Source organism: Chanodichthys erythropterus, chromosome 19 (genome assembly GCF_024489055.1).
Source record: "Chanodichthys erythropterus isolate Z2021 chromosome 19, ASM2448905v1, whole genome shotgun sequence".
NCBI classification, from domain to species: Eukaryota; Metazoa; Chordata; class Actinopteri; order Cypriniformes; family Xenocyprididae; genus Chanodichthys; species Chanodichthys erythropterus.
In genome coordinates, this window is record NC_090239.1 from 13,450,181 (window position 1) to 13,464,032 (window position 13,852).

Consider the following 13,852-nt stretch of genomic DNA (forward strand, 5'->3'; position numbering starts at 1 on the left):
TTTCTGGTCATTTTAAGGCTGATTTTGGATATAACTTTACATATACACACACACACACACACAAAACTATTGTTTCTGCTACAATAATGTTAACACACATGTTGTTTGTGTTGTGTGGCTTTACTTACATTTAAAGAAAACGAGACAGGTGGAAATTCATGTTTGTTGCAACAATGCCTCAGTTGTTTTCGATTTGTACTACTGAACCTGGAATATTCAATTTCATGTTCAAAATGGCTGTACAATATCGAAATACAGCTTTCCATTAGGATGTGAGGACATATATATAAATGTAGCTAATAGGTTTCCTGAGTGTAATGAGGCTTTTAGTGGTTGTATCTATTGACTTCACAGTCTGCACAGTGTGTGTGATACAGTCGAACTTTTTCTTTTCCATTCACCCCTCTCTAAAAACTCAGCCACTCTCTCTCAGCCAATTACTCTTGTGCTTCATTGATCCCTCAGCGAGACAGTCTGGCGTAAAATGCCCATCCACCCAGAAACAGCCAACCAGATGCGACAAGTACACAGAGCTCTGTGGACCAAAACAAAAACAAGAACATATGGAATATTTCAATGACTCTCTCTCTCTCTCTCTCTCTCTCTCTCTCTCTCTGTTTCTAGTGAGAAGAGGAAGCTACAGGTGAACATTGTCAGCCCCATTCACTGCAGTATGAATGGGAGGAAGTGCACTATCATCGTGGAAACCAAGATCAACCAATCACAGCCAGACTTCACCAAGAGCCGATCGGGATACATTCTCTCAGTGCCAGGCAACTAGAGGACCGGGGATCCCAAAAAGGCCCCTTTAACCGGACATTGACAGCAGGGTATCTATTTTGTGCTAGTCAAAACTTTTGAGTTGAACCTCAGAAATGAAGCCATACCAAATTTGCCTGAAGACAGGCAAGGAAGAATATAAGTTTGTCCCTAAATTCCAAACTTCAGTTTAGATTATTTACAAGATGACAAGGAAGTAGTGAGATAGACCCTCAAAGAAGATTTACCAGACCCGGCTCTGTTTATTTATTAAACATTACAACCAAAATGATGGGTAATCATAAATGTAATATTTATGAGGAACAGGATACGAAGGGTTTTAAAAACATCTAACTTGTGTTTTGAGGTTTTTCCTTAAAAGGGAATATGTTGGTTTTTGATCATCGCTTCATGCGGGATGAAGAATAGCTCTGTTTGTCTCCCGACGTATTGCACAGATCATAAGCAGTCCTGCGGTTGCTGCTGAATTTGATCGGATGTTCTTGAGCGGGATGTGTTGATCATATCCTTAAACTCATTAACTGCTCTGAGAGGAGCGTTAAACTCTCTCGTAATTTAAACCATTCTCTTTTTCTGCATATAGCTGGTCATTTATAGCACATTGTATATTTGATATAGCTTATATAATGTACTGTATATGCACTATATATATATAATGTAGGTAGGAGGAGAACTGTCATTTATTCACATATTTCACATATCTTGGAGTAGAATCAGACGGGGCGGCGCAGAGCAGGAAGTGATGGTGACTATGTTATTTTCAATTGCCATTTTTTAAATAATAGACCCTGCCGCCAAAAGTGGTCCCTTTAGTCTGGCTTATAGCAACAACAAAAAAAAAAAAATTATTTCAACCATTTCTGTACTGATAAAGCCATTTTGTTTAAAATGTTTACAAAGCCATTTTACATGAGCCAAAAATGCATTTGTCACCAAAAACACAAGATAATAGTTGTTCAATTAGGGTCCATTTTTGCTTTTTTCAGTTATATCTAGTCATATTTAAATATATTTTCAACATCGAAACAGCAAACAGCTGTGTTGATATTACGAACTTGCACATTTATGTATAAATGTGTTCAAATAAGAGAGAAAGAGAGCAGCATTGATTCATAGAACAAAATCAACAGAGTTCTGAGTAGAAACTCCCAAGATGTCTGACCCAGTTTGAAGCTTTCGCAACTGATAAAGAAAGTGCCAAACTGAAAACTGACTTCTGTTCTTTATTTCTAAGCGTTTGCATAAATCTGTTTTTTCCATAATTGTTTCATTGTTTTGTTCATGGCTAGTTGCTAGAGATCTTTTTATCAGTTAATTAGGATTGTGTCTCATGGCCAAAAATATCACTAAGCTCACATCAGTAGTGTCAGTGATGTTCCACTGTGTGTGATTAAAATGGGGGAAGTGGATTCGCTAGTGAGCCGCTACTACTGATCCGTCCCAGTCAGACTATGAGCAAGTGATCGGGCTACATGTGAATGCTGATCACGTAATCTCCATTTTGCTTTACTGCTCATGTTTGCTTCAAACAGTGGCTCTCTTTAAAATGCTTTTGCATAGGAAGGAATATTTATGTCTTGTCCATCTCTCTCTCTCTCTCTCTACACTCTCTCATCCTCTTCCTCGGTCCCTGTTCGCTCTCGACTCTTGAAGTGTGTCAGTAAAAGCATGAAAACAGTACTTTAGGAGGATAAACTCGGACACCCCTGTTTTTTAGCTCAAGGAGATAAATGAACTAACAGCATTTTCTAAAAGATGTAAAGGTCTATTTTTCTTGAATCAAACACTAAACGTGATAGAAAAACACTGACAATGCGTAAATGATCTTTTAATTTGAGTTACATGATTGTTCATTTGCATACAATCCAGCCCATTTTGTGGATATAGAGCAGGCTGCTTTGTTCTGACATGCAATATATTACCATTTTATAATATATAATAATTTTTTTCCTTGTCGTGATCCCCAGTGATTTCATTTAAGTGCCGAATAATTTCAGTTCCCAGATCTTTTGTGTTCTTTGTTGTAATTATACCTGTTCATTTTGGTTAATATTGTAGATTTAGCCTGATCTGATCAAATGATGTGCCTACTTTTATACGTCTCTTATTTAATTAATATATTTTAAAATGTTTTAAAATTTTGAAAGATGTTACGCTTGGACCAAATCGAGAAGGGAATCCAGTTTATAGTGTGTTTGTTTAAAAAAGAGCTTTTTCATTTGTATATTAATGCAATAATTAACCATTGGTAATTTACAGACATGAATATTATTACATGGAAACCAAACAGTTACACTTTGAAAATGTAAATTGCTTAGTACTGATTTAGCATAGGCGTCATTATTTTTTGTTAATCGAATAAACGCTGTACCAAATATCTGCTCATGAAAATAAACATGCCCTTGAAGTGTCTGCTCCGAGGCTTTTGCTCCATCACACTGATATATTGTCATTATTTCATTGATTTGCTGCACATGGCTATAAATCCAGGGAGAGCAGCTGTTTGCCACTGGGATGTTGATGATGACGGTTCAACCTGTCAATCTTTTAGGCTGTGAGCGTGGCTACAGCAGATCCACTGACAGCAATCACACTGTTTATTCTCATACATGGGTATTTTAGTGCTAGTTCTTAAGTTCATGATAGACATTTAGCATCTGTATGAATGATCTTTAATCCTTTTCTGGATGAAACTACAGAATACATTAAGATCACCATGAAATAAAAAGTTTTTATATTTTATGGAATATAATATTTATCCATGGCTGTGCACACTTTATTTTTTTAAAACTCATGTGCCCTTATAATCTTTAATCAAAATAACTCTTCCTCTTCTCTTCTCTTCTCTTCTCTTCTCTTCTCTTCTCTTCTCTTCTCTTCTCTTCTCTTCTCTTCTCTTCTCTTCTCTTCTCTTCTCTTCTCTTCTCTTCTCTTCTCTGATGTGTTTACTGGCACGAGGGCGGGACAACCTGTCACTCAAATGACATCACAGCAATAGCAAACCACAATGATCCAGTCAATACCCATACTTATTTTTTCCTGTTCGTGAAGTCATTTCGCTTGGATATATGTCACAATAGGGAAGAAACAACCATTGCAACTTCTGTTTCATGCTGTCTTTAAAGTGTATTCCATTCATGTGTAGCTCTGGAAAGTTCGGTTTAATCTAGTGAATCGTTTTCGTCCTAAACATTACACAGTAAAATCCCCTGAGTTAAATCAACTCTGCTCAGAGTACATATGTTCCCTCTCTAAATAGTGTTAAAGTAACACTGAAGCAGAGTTAAAGTTAATGAGATAATTAAGCAATTAATAAGGCTGTGACTGAAGTCACTTGTAGTTTTTGTGTTTTTTTTTCTTCTTATTTCTTCAGTGATTCTGCTTGTTAACAGCAGGTGTTCATCACTAATGCACAATCATTACTTAATTGCTTAATTATCTCATTAACTTTAACTCTGCTTCACTGTTATTTTAACACTATTTAGAGAGGGACCATATGTACTCTGAGCAGAGTTGATTTAACTCTGGGGATTTTACTGCGTACACTCTAAAAAATGTTGGGTTAAAAACAACTCAAGTTGGGTTGAAAATGGACAAACCCAGCAATTGGGTTGTTTTAACTCGGCGAATGGGTTAAAATGTTTGCCCAACTTGCTGGGTAGTTTTATTTATCTCAACTGTTTAAAAATTGCTTAAAATGAACACATGGTGGAAATGAACATATTAATATGTTTAATAAATGAACATTAATAAGTTTAATGAATAATAATTAAACAATAAACATTTATTAAATTGCTTATTAATAAATGTTCACATTTTGACTATCATTGTTGTTGCCTGTTATATGTCTGATTCTTAATTTCCAACCTATTTTGGGTCCATTTTAAGCCAGCCATATAGGAATTTTTAAACAACAGTTGGGTTAAATAAAATTGCCCAGCACGTTGGGCAAACATTTAACCCATCCGCTGGGTTTGTCCATTTTCAACCCAACTTGTGTTGTTTTTAACCCAGCATGTTTTTTAGAGTGTACTCTCTTACATATAGCATAGCTTTGAATCAGTCTGAATCATTCTAATGAATCAGTTCATCCTAAACAGACAGCTCTCTTTGGAAAGCCCGATTCATTCTGGTGAATTTGGACGTTTCTTCAGTGTTTTGAATCCTTATGTGGCATTTTATATCTTTTTATTTTTTTATTAGTATGTCTTCAACTCAGTAATATAAATTAGGGAGTATTCTACTTTCTAGTTTTTCTTATGATATATATCTTTTCACATATGATGCTGTGAATCACTAATTGGGTTTGTTCATTCATTTAACCAACCAACCAACCCACATATTATAATTATATCATTGCATTCTAAAAAAATGCTGGGTTGTTTTAACCCAAATTTGGGTCATATATGGACAAACCCAACCACTGGGTTAAAAAAAAAAAAATCAAAAAATGTAACCCAACGGTTGGATTTGTCAATTTTTTTACCCAAATTTGGGTTGAAACAACCCAGCATTTTTTTAGAGTGTGGATATAGAGGCACAGCCTATTCCTGAATAATATGCTCAATCGTCTAATTTGGGAAGAGTGACACTTAAATCAACATCATTTATATGATTATATTGCTATATAGTTAAAATGGCACAAAGACTTACGACTCTGCTGTTAAAGGGTTAGTTCACCCAAAAATGAAAATAATATCATTTATTACTCACCCTCATGTTGTTCTACACCCGTAAGACCTCAAATTAAGATATTTTTGATTAAATCCGATTGGCTCAGTGAGCCCTCTATATACAGCAATGTCATTGTAACTCTCAAGATCCATAAAGGTACTAAAAACACATTTAAAACAGCTCATGTGAGTTCAGTGGTTCTACCTTAATATTATAAAGTGACGAGAATACTTTTTGTGCACCAAAAAAACAAAATAACGATTTTTCAACTACATCTCGTGATGGCCAATTTCAAAACACTGCTTCAGAGCTTTACGAATCGAATCAGTGATTTGGATCTCCTATCAAATGGCTAAACTGCTGAAATCACGTGACTTTGGCGCTCCAAACTGCTGATTCGATTCGTAAAGCTCCGAAGCAGTGTTTTGAAATCGGCCGTCACAAGATATTGTTGAAAAACTTTTTTTTTTTTTTGGTGCACAAAAGTATTCTCATCACTCTATAACAGTAAGGTTGAACCACTGAACTCACATGAACTGTTTTAAATGTTTTTAGTACCTTTATGGGTTTTGAGATTTACAATTCTGTCTATAGAGGCCTCACTGAGCCATCAGATTTAATCAAAAATATCTTAATTAGTGTTGAACGAAGGTGTGGAACGACATGAGGGTGAGTAATTAATGACATTATTTTCATTTTTGGGTGAACTAACTCTTTAAGCTGTGAATCTTTTAGTTTCAGTGATAACCATTATAGTCAGGAAATGTTATCGTTTAAGAAGCTACGATTGTCCTAAACCAATCTATGGCAATGTGAGACCACTTAATTGAAAAGAAGGATGTCATGTTGGTAAACAGCCAATTTTCATGTTGCTAAGCTGCAGTTATGTAACAACCCTGTGCCCAAATGTGACTAGGCACAGTTTGGACAGTCCAGCTGAGAATTACAGTGTTCATTTGTGAACCCTACCTTCCTCAAACAACCACACCGTGGTCTATCTTTAACGATCAGTGCATTTTATTTTCATCACAGTACAAAAATAAATAAAAATAAGCAGAAACAAAATGCAAAAAATTACAGCAACAGATTTTCATCTTTTTTAAAAGAACAAAACAGTAACAGATCCGTCCCCCTCCCTCCCACCCGCCTGTCAAACTCTAGCCCGATACTATAGAGTCCTACCCTCTAATAAGCACGGCCATGCTCTGATCCTAGAAAACTAACACACACACACACACACGTCACATTCTTCGATACAAATGCATTCGCTCACGCACACGCTCATGCAATCCTTTTTTGTAACACTGTTTTCAGTTCTACAAAGAATTACACAACAGATACAGAGAGAGTTTGACAGGAGTTTTAATCTTTTCTCTTTTTAAGTGTTGTACTTGGTTTCAAAGGACTACTCTGTGATGCAAGTGAAAAAAATGGCACATTTGTTGTGGGCCGGGGGCAAATAATAGCAGGCAAGCGGTGAAACAGGGCTCACCCACTTCAACCCCCACGACCTCCAACCCCTGCAGTCTCCTCATACAAATATCTCACAGAAAAGTGCAAGTCCCATATCCAAACTTCTCCTGGCACGTTTTTGAACAAATTATTGGCATCCTTTAACCTCCAGTCACGTAAAGCAATGCAGCAGGGCGAGCAGTCGCACAGAATCCATCCATCTCACTTTCATATCATGAGAAGAACAGGCTTTTGCATGAATTAACAGAGAGACATAATAATGTTTGCTTATATGACTGTCACATTCTTTTTTTCTTCTTTTTTTTTGACTATAAAGAAAGAGATACATAACTACTGAAAGAAAGCATGCACAATTTAGCACTGCTGAGATGTTTTAAAGTGGGCAAATAGATCATATAACACGCAATCCCTTCCAATATCCAAGGTCCAGTTCGATTGATGTCATTAACGTGTGTCTGCAAATGGCAGTTAGTAATATTGTTCAGCACTTTAACAAGAATCTGATAGAAATATGCTGCTTATCTCCAGAAATAGACCACATCTCATCCAATTTAAAGCCCGGAGCTTGTGTTTGGCGTGTGCTGTCATGGGATAATCACTCATGATTGCTTTTGCAGTGCTGATATGTAGAACATCCCAACAGTACTTCACAGAGAAATTGGTTTCAGGTATTTAACCTCGATTGAAACCGATCGTCTGTCACTATGATGAATTACCTTGGTGTTTCTCAGATTTGAAAATGGTTTAAAACTAAGCTCTAATAGATGTTATCGCCTTGAATAATTCATTCAAATGCAAATGTGCATTAACCGTAATCTTCATTCTCACCAAAAGGTAGCCATCAAACTCGTTTTTTTCACAACACGTTACTAAAATCTCTAAATGCAAGAGAGAAATGTGTGAAAATAATTAATAAATAACAATAAATTACGATTTCGATAGATACTTGTTGTTATTAATGACAATCCTACCATTCCAAACTTTGCCGGCCTTTGGTATGTGTTTTTAGACCTACGTGATTTTCATCAAAGGTATGGCACTGTTTTTGATACATTTACAGGCTTTTCTGTACAGAGCCCCCTGCTGAAACTAGTCTGAGTATAAAACGAAATGACAAAACAATGGCTCATCGAAGCAGGCATAGCAAGATAAACTATTTTTTTTTGTTTTTCAGATTTCATTCCCTAAACACATATACAGTCGGCTTAAAAAACTCAAAGTACTTAACTTCATCCAGGTTGTGTGTGCATTCAGATGAATACAGTCGTTTTAAAAAATGAAAAAGCTTCAGAGACGTAAACCACAGGAGAGGTCTGTTTAACTCTGTATCATGGATGAAAATAAAGTAGGTCTTTCTTACAAATGTGCTGACAACCTCTTCACCATCTATATCAACAGCCACTGTGCAATGCTGGCCTCAAAGTCATTTCCCTTTATTCTTTGTTTGTGGCTTGCGGACATAAACACGCCCAACGCTTCCCTTTTTGCAATTGGCTGTAACAGAGCATTTTCAACAGCAGTGTGTATATCATTCAGTGTGTGTCTGGTTTCATGGACACAGAAGTTCAAGTGTCTGTTGATTATGAATCAACCTCCAATTCTATTGACAGTGGTGGCAAAGATATTGGTGCAAAGTGTCCAGAAGTCAGTTAGACAATAGCTGGAGTCCTGTCCACATTCATTGTTGTGTTGTTCTTTTTATCTCGTTGTGTCTTTTCGGTCAGTGCTTTTAAATATTCACTACTTTAGAGCGCATGGTACACTCAAATCTGGCATTTTTTCTTTGTATTCAGGTCCACGATTATTCAATTGCCATTGCTAAAGGCGATGAAAGACTCACTGCTCCTTTTAAACAACATTAGCATCACCCATTGCTTCCTATAAAATGTACGAATGCGAATAGTCCACTGAAACATATCCCATTAATTATTCCACCCATGTAGGGACTATTTAAAGGGATAGTTCACCTAAAAATGAAAATCATCATTTCATCATTTACTCACACTCTTTCTCTCATCAGCACAACACAAAAAAGAAGATATTTTGAAGAACTGTTTTCACTCTTAAAAATAAAGGTTCTTTATTGGCCTCAATGGTTCCATGAAAGACCTTTAAAGGGATAGTTCAACCAAAAATGAAAATTCTGTCATCATTTACTCATCTTCAAGTTGTTCCAAACCTGTATGAATTTCTTTCTTCTGCTGAACACAGCAGAAGATATTTTGAAGAATATGGGTGACCAAACAGTGGGCCTTATTGACTTCCATAGTATGTAAAAAATACAATGGAAGTCAATGGGGTCCAACAACTGTTTGGTTACCCATATCCTTCAAGATATCTATTTTTTTTGTGTGTGTGTGTGTGTGTGTGTGTGTGTGTGTGTGTGTGTGTGTGTGTGTGTGTGTGTGTGTTCAACCTAAGAAAGAAATTCATACAGGTTTGAAACAACTTGAGGATGAGTAAATGACATTTTTGGGTGAACTATCCCTTTAACAACCATGAAAACTTCCCATTCCACAAAAGGTTCTTTATAGTGGAATCATGTTGTTTAGATTTTTTTAAATGACTTTCACACTTAGAAAAAAACCCAGAAACTGTTCAGAGAAAGATTCTTAATCATTCATCTGTGGCATCGCTGTAAAACCCCCCTTTGGAACCTTGATTTTTAAGAGTGTACACTTAAAGTCAATGGGGTCCAAAACAACCCTGTTGGACCCCATTGATTCTCAGGACTATGAAACACTGAGACATTTGTCCAAATATCTTCTTTTGTTTTCCACAGAAAAAAGAAGAAGGTCATACACGTTTGATGACGTGAGGGTGAGTGAATTTCTATCCCTTTATAAATAACTATCCCTTTTTAAAAAATGCCAGACAAGAGTGCCACCAAAAGACATCTCCAGAGCCCCCTCACCGGTCCAGGCCGATGAGCAGACGACTCCTCTCCTCCTCCTTCTGGCTCTCGTTTTTGAGGTCTGCAAAGACCTGGGTGAAATAGTGAGGATCCGAGTTGATCTGCAGCATCTTGGCGCTCATCATGTTGATGATGGACAGACAGCGGTCCCAGAATGTCTCCTTGGACGTCTCCACCAGGAATGGCTTGAGAGGGTATGAGATCTCATTGCCCATGTAAGAGTAAGACAGATAGAGGCAGGTCAGCAGCACGGCCTGCAGCTCATGCTCCGTGGCCACCTCAGAGGAGACCACGTCGCGGCAGAGCATGTAGACGAAAACCACGTTGGCCGGGGTGATGAAGCCCTGGTCCTGCCAGCCCTGCAGCAGCAGAGAACGGTCCACGCTGCGGAGCCAAAGCACAGGGTCGGTGGGGGAAAGGTGCTTGAGCCGGTAGCACCTCCGGCAGAGGAACTCCCCCAGGCAGCGCAGTAGCTCGCTGGTGGAGGCTTGGACAATCACCCTCTTGGGCGTCCCGGGAACAGCGTTGGAGTTGGAAAGAGGCGCCTTCTTGACAGAAGAAGCCGTGTTGTTGGAGGTTTTGGAGCCTTGGTTTGATGGACTCGACTGGTCCTGCGTAAAGGAGGAGAGATTTGCACAAGACTGTGACTTCTTGAGGTTCTCATTGTTGAGGTGAGAAACATTGTTCTGGTAGTTGGTGTTAGGCTGCACCTTCTTAGACCCCTTTTTCTTGGCCGAGACGGCTACTATTCGTTTCCACGGGAGTACGTTGATGAAAGGGTGCCGTTTTAGGTTCTTGTCTTTGGCGTTCTTGCTGTTCTGAACCGCCGTGTAGTGGCCCACGGTGGCCGGGCCATCCTCAAACAGGGCGGCCTTCCTGTAGCTGGGTGATAGCGATAGCACGGTTCCCATGATATCGGGGAGCGGGTTATCAGGATCTCAAGGTTAGGGGTCAGCTAAAGAAGGTGCCAAACTGGAGCCCCACTGCTTCCTGAGACTAGTTCAGTCTGCGTTAGACATCCAAATTTAGGTTGGTGCTCTATTTAAAAAAGAATTATGACGGGATGGATGAGGGCTCTGTCACTGCAAAGCCTATAAGAAACAAAAAACAAAACAAAACAAAAATACCATATATAAATATGTATTAAATTGGTTCTTTCCTGGCACATTTCTGATAGATACATAGCAATAATATAAGTGTGTATTTTGATTTGAAGCAGCATTTTAGCATCACTGCAGTATAATAGGCTCTCCTCAGATTAAAATATGCATTTTTAATTATATAAATGTCCTAACAACAGTGATGCTGCATGTTGGCTTGGCCATTAGGCCTTTTGTTTCCAATAAAATAATCTTAGATTATTAATGTTATCCAAAATGATTGGACAATTGGTTTTCTCAAGTGTCAAAATAATTAACTTGGGTAAACAATGTCAATATATCATTGATATATAGACATAGGCTATGTAATCTATTCTGCACACATTAACTTATAATTGCTTTTTACTTAAGATGATTTAGAATCTTTCTTTGTGGTTTAAAATTTGACGATAGTCTACCCTGCCATGTTGAAAACAGGCCTTAAAGGCATTGTGTCGTAGATTCAAGTAAGATGCAATTCTTCCTTGGCACGTACTCACAATAACATGGAAATCGTTCGTTTTCAACTGTACGTTTGGCTAAAGTAAAAACAATTGATTTGTGTAGCTCTACCGCACTTAAAATAATTTACACCCCACGTTTATACCTATATATAGCCTATATTTTACACAGCAAACTCTAACCCGCCAGTGAACATAAATAAGGACATCGCCATGATTGCAGAGTCCAGTGTTTACTGCTCTCTTGTAAATACTGATTCGTAAAATTGTATTTAATGGGACATGTAGGCTAGTATAATACCTCATTCTCGTTCAATACATGTTTGTAGATTATTTAACAAACCACATAAGAAAAAACAACAACTTTCGTTTCGCCACAATAATGCATTTATGCTTTGCTGAAATATGTCAGCCACTGTCCAAGGTTCTGAAAATGTGAGATCCTCCTGCGATGTTTACATGAGCACGAGAGATTACTGACACTGATTCTCATCATCAACAAAATCAGAAGAAAGAAAGAAAGAATGTTACCCAAGCCGGCTTACAATTCCTCTCCAAATACTGTAAAACCTTAAAAATATGACCAACAATCCACCAAATATAACATGTATGATTCGATGAAATGCAGCTCACTTACAGGAATCTGCTCTCCTCCACGATGCTTTGGCAAAACAAGAGCCGCAGTAATGGCTGTCTGGGTTTATCCTTGATAAACTGCGCATCAAGGAGATGCAAAAACGGGCACACCAAGTAAAAGATTTAATTTAAAGATTGTCAGGATGCCTAAATAGTAATAAAATAATAGGCTTTTAATCAAACCAAACAATCTTCACGTCTTGTCGGAGGTCTCTGTAGGCGCTCCAGTGGTCTGGGGATGCTGGATGTCTCCTTTGGTTGGTGATGCTGAGAACTGTGAAGCTGTGCTATTGGTCCACACCAGCAGATACGGGATTTAGGTTGATGTTGTGCTGTCAGTGCCGCGCGCACTGCGTCCTGCTGTTAGAAAACCTGTGCTAGAGCGCCTCACTGTGGTCAGTTTCTCCACTGCCCCGCCTTCGTACACTTGGCAATCACAACAAACTTTTAGACTCCGACGTCATTTTTAAAGTTAAATAATAATAATAATAATAATTAAATAATAATAACAGACTAAAGTTTTTTTTTTTATTCATAAATACTACAACTAATATTTAGTTATAATTATATGCATCTAAATTCATTAGTATAGGCTATAAAATTTAGCTAAACTATATAAAAATAATTTATAGCCTATACTCCAACTAAATATATATATTTTTTAAAATGTAATATTTAGGCTATTATACGTACTTACGTGGCATTTCTTTCTTTCTTTCTTTCTTTCTTTCTTTCTTTCTTTCTTTCTTTCTTTCTTTCTTTCTTTCTTTCTTTTTTTTTTCAAATAAATAGTGGTCACTTATAAGATTGTTGTTGCTCAGGTGAACCGAGACTGTTGGTGTGTACAAGTCATGTCAGAAAGATCATATTTTTCGAAGTGAACGCATGCTACCACAAAGTCGTGAATACGATTGGGAAGCTCGGGATTTTCTTTAAGCCCCGACTTTACGAGTTGGGGGCGTGTCAGTGAGAAACCCAAGCTTTTTTATTTACAACAAAATAAATCAATGCCTGCACAAAACAAAACTGTAATATACCAATTATAGTCCTATGTAACGAGAACGTTTACAGTTGCTTGTGTACAGTTTCTAGAAGCAGAGTTTAAAAACCTTGCTGTATTTTTTGTGTAGTTAATTAAGAGAAGGTACACCGCCATCTTGCTTTGACTAAAGTGACTTGAACGCACCTGACACCAACACGACTTCGCAACTCGTAAATACGAACTTCCCAGGAAGGCTTAACGCACTATATAACTTTTCAAATAATTTATACACAGGCTTATTGATATTTTGGGCCGACTTTTTGCTATTTCCTTCTGTATTTGATTGATATTTGTTATAGGCCCATGTTTTTTTTTTTTTTTTTAACAATGTAGAAAAGGACGTGTGTATGGATTTAATTGCACATATAGGCCTATTATTTATTTATGTATTTACTGACTTAATATTTATTGACATGATGTGAAGGCCAAGTATGGTATACTAATTTGTCCTCTGCATTTACCCCATCCAAGTTAGTGCATACTCATTAGGAGCAGTGAGTAGTGAACACACACACACACACACTACAAACCGTGGATATACACGGAAGGCACCCAGGGAGTGATTAGGGGTTAGGTGCCTTGCTCAAGGGCACCTCAGTCATGAGAATTGAACCTGCAACCTTTGGGTTACATGTCTGACACTCTAACCATTAAGCCACCACTGTTAGGATTTTTTTTTTTTTTTTAATTCAGAATAGCCTACATAATTCTCTTATATAAAATCTTGATATGA

At 37.5% G+C, this 13,852-nt stretch overlaps 2 protein-coding genes across 3 annotated transcripts in view; one reads left to right on the forward strand and one right to left on the reverse strand.

Moving 5' to 3' along the window:
- The window catches only part of myo1d (myosin 1D), a 76,876-nt gene extending 73,666 nt beyond the window's left edge, over positions 1-3,210 (forward strand). For both annotated transcript variants that reach the window (XM_067369057.1, XM_067369058.1), the window contains one exon: positions 625-3,210. In XM_067369057.1, coding sequence (XP_067225158.1) covers positions 625-781 — 157 coding nt within the window. In that variant the 3' untranslated portion in view covers positions 782-3,210. The remainder of the gene's footprint in view (positions 1-624) is intronic.
- A 6,627-nt stretch (positions 3,211-9,837) lies between these two features.
- Positions 9,838-10,752, reverse strand: cdk5r1b (cyclin dependent kinase 5, regulatory subunit 1b (p35)). Its single transcript, XM_067369658.1, has one exon. The coding sequence runs from the start codon at positions 10,750-10,752 to the stop codon at positions 9,838-9,840; it is 915 nt and encodes a 304-aa protein (XP_067225759.1).
- Positions 10,753-13,852: the final 3,100 nt, after the last annotated feature.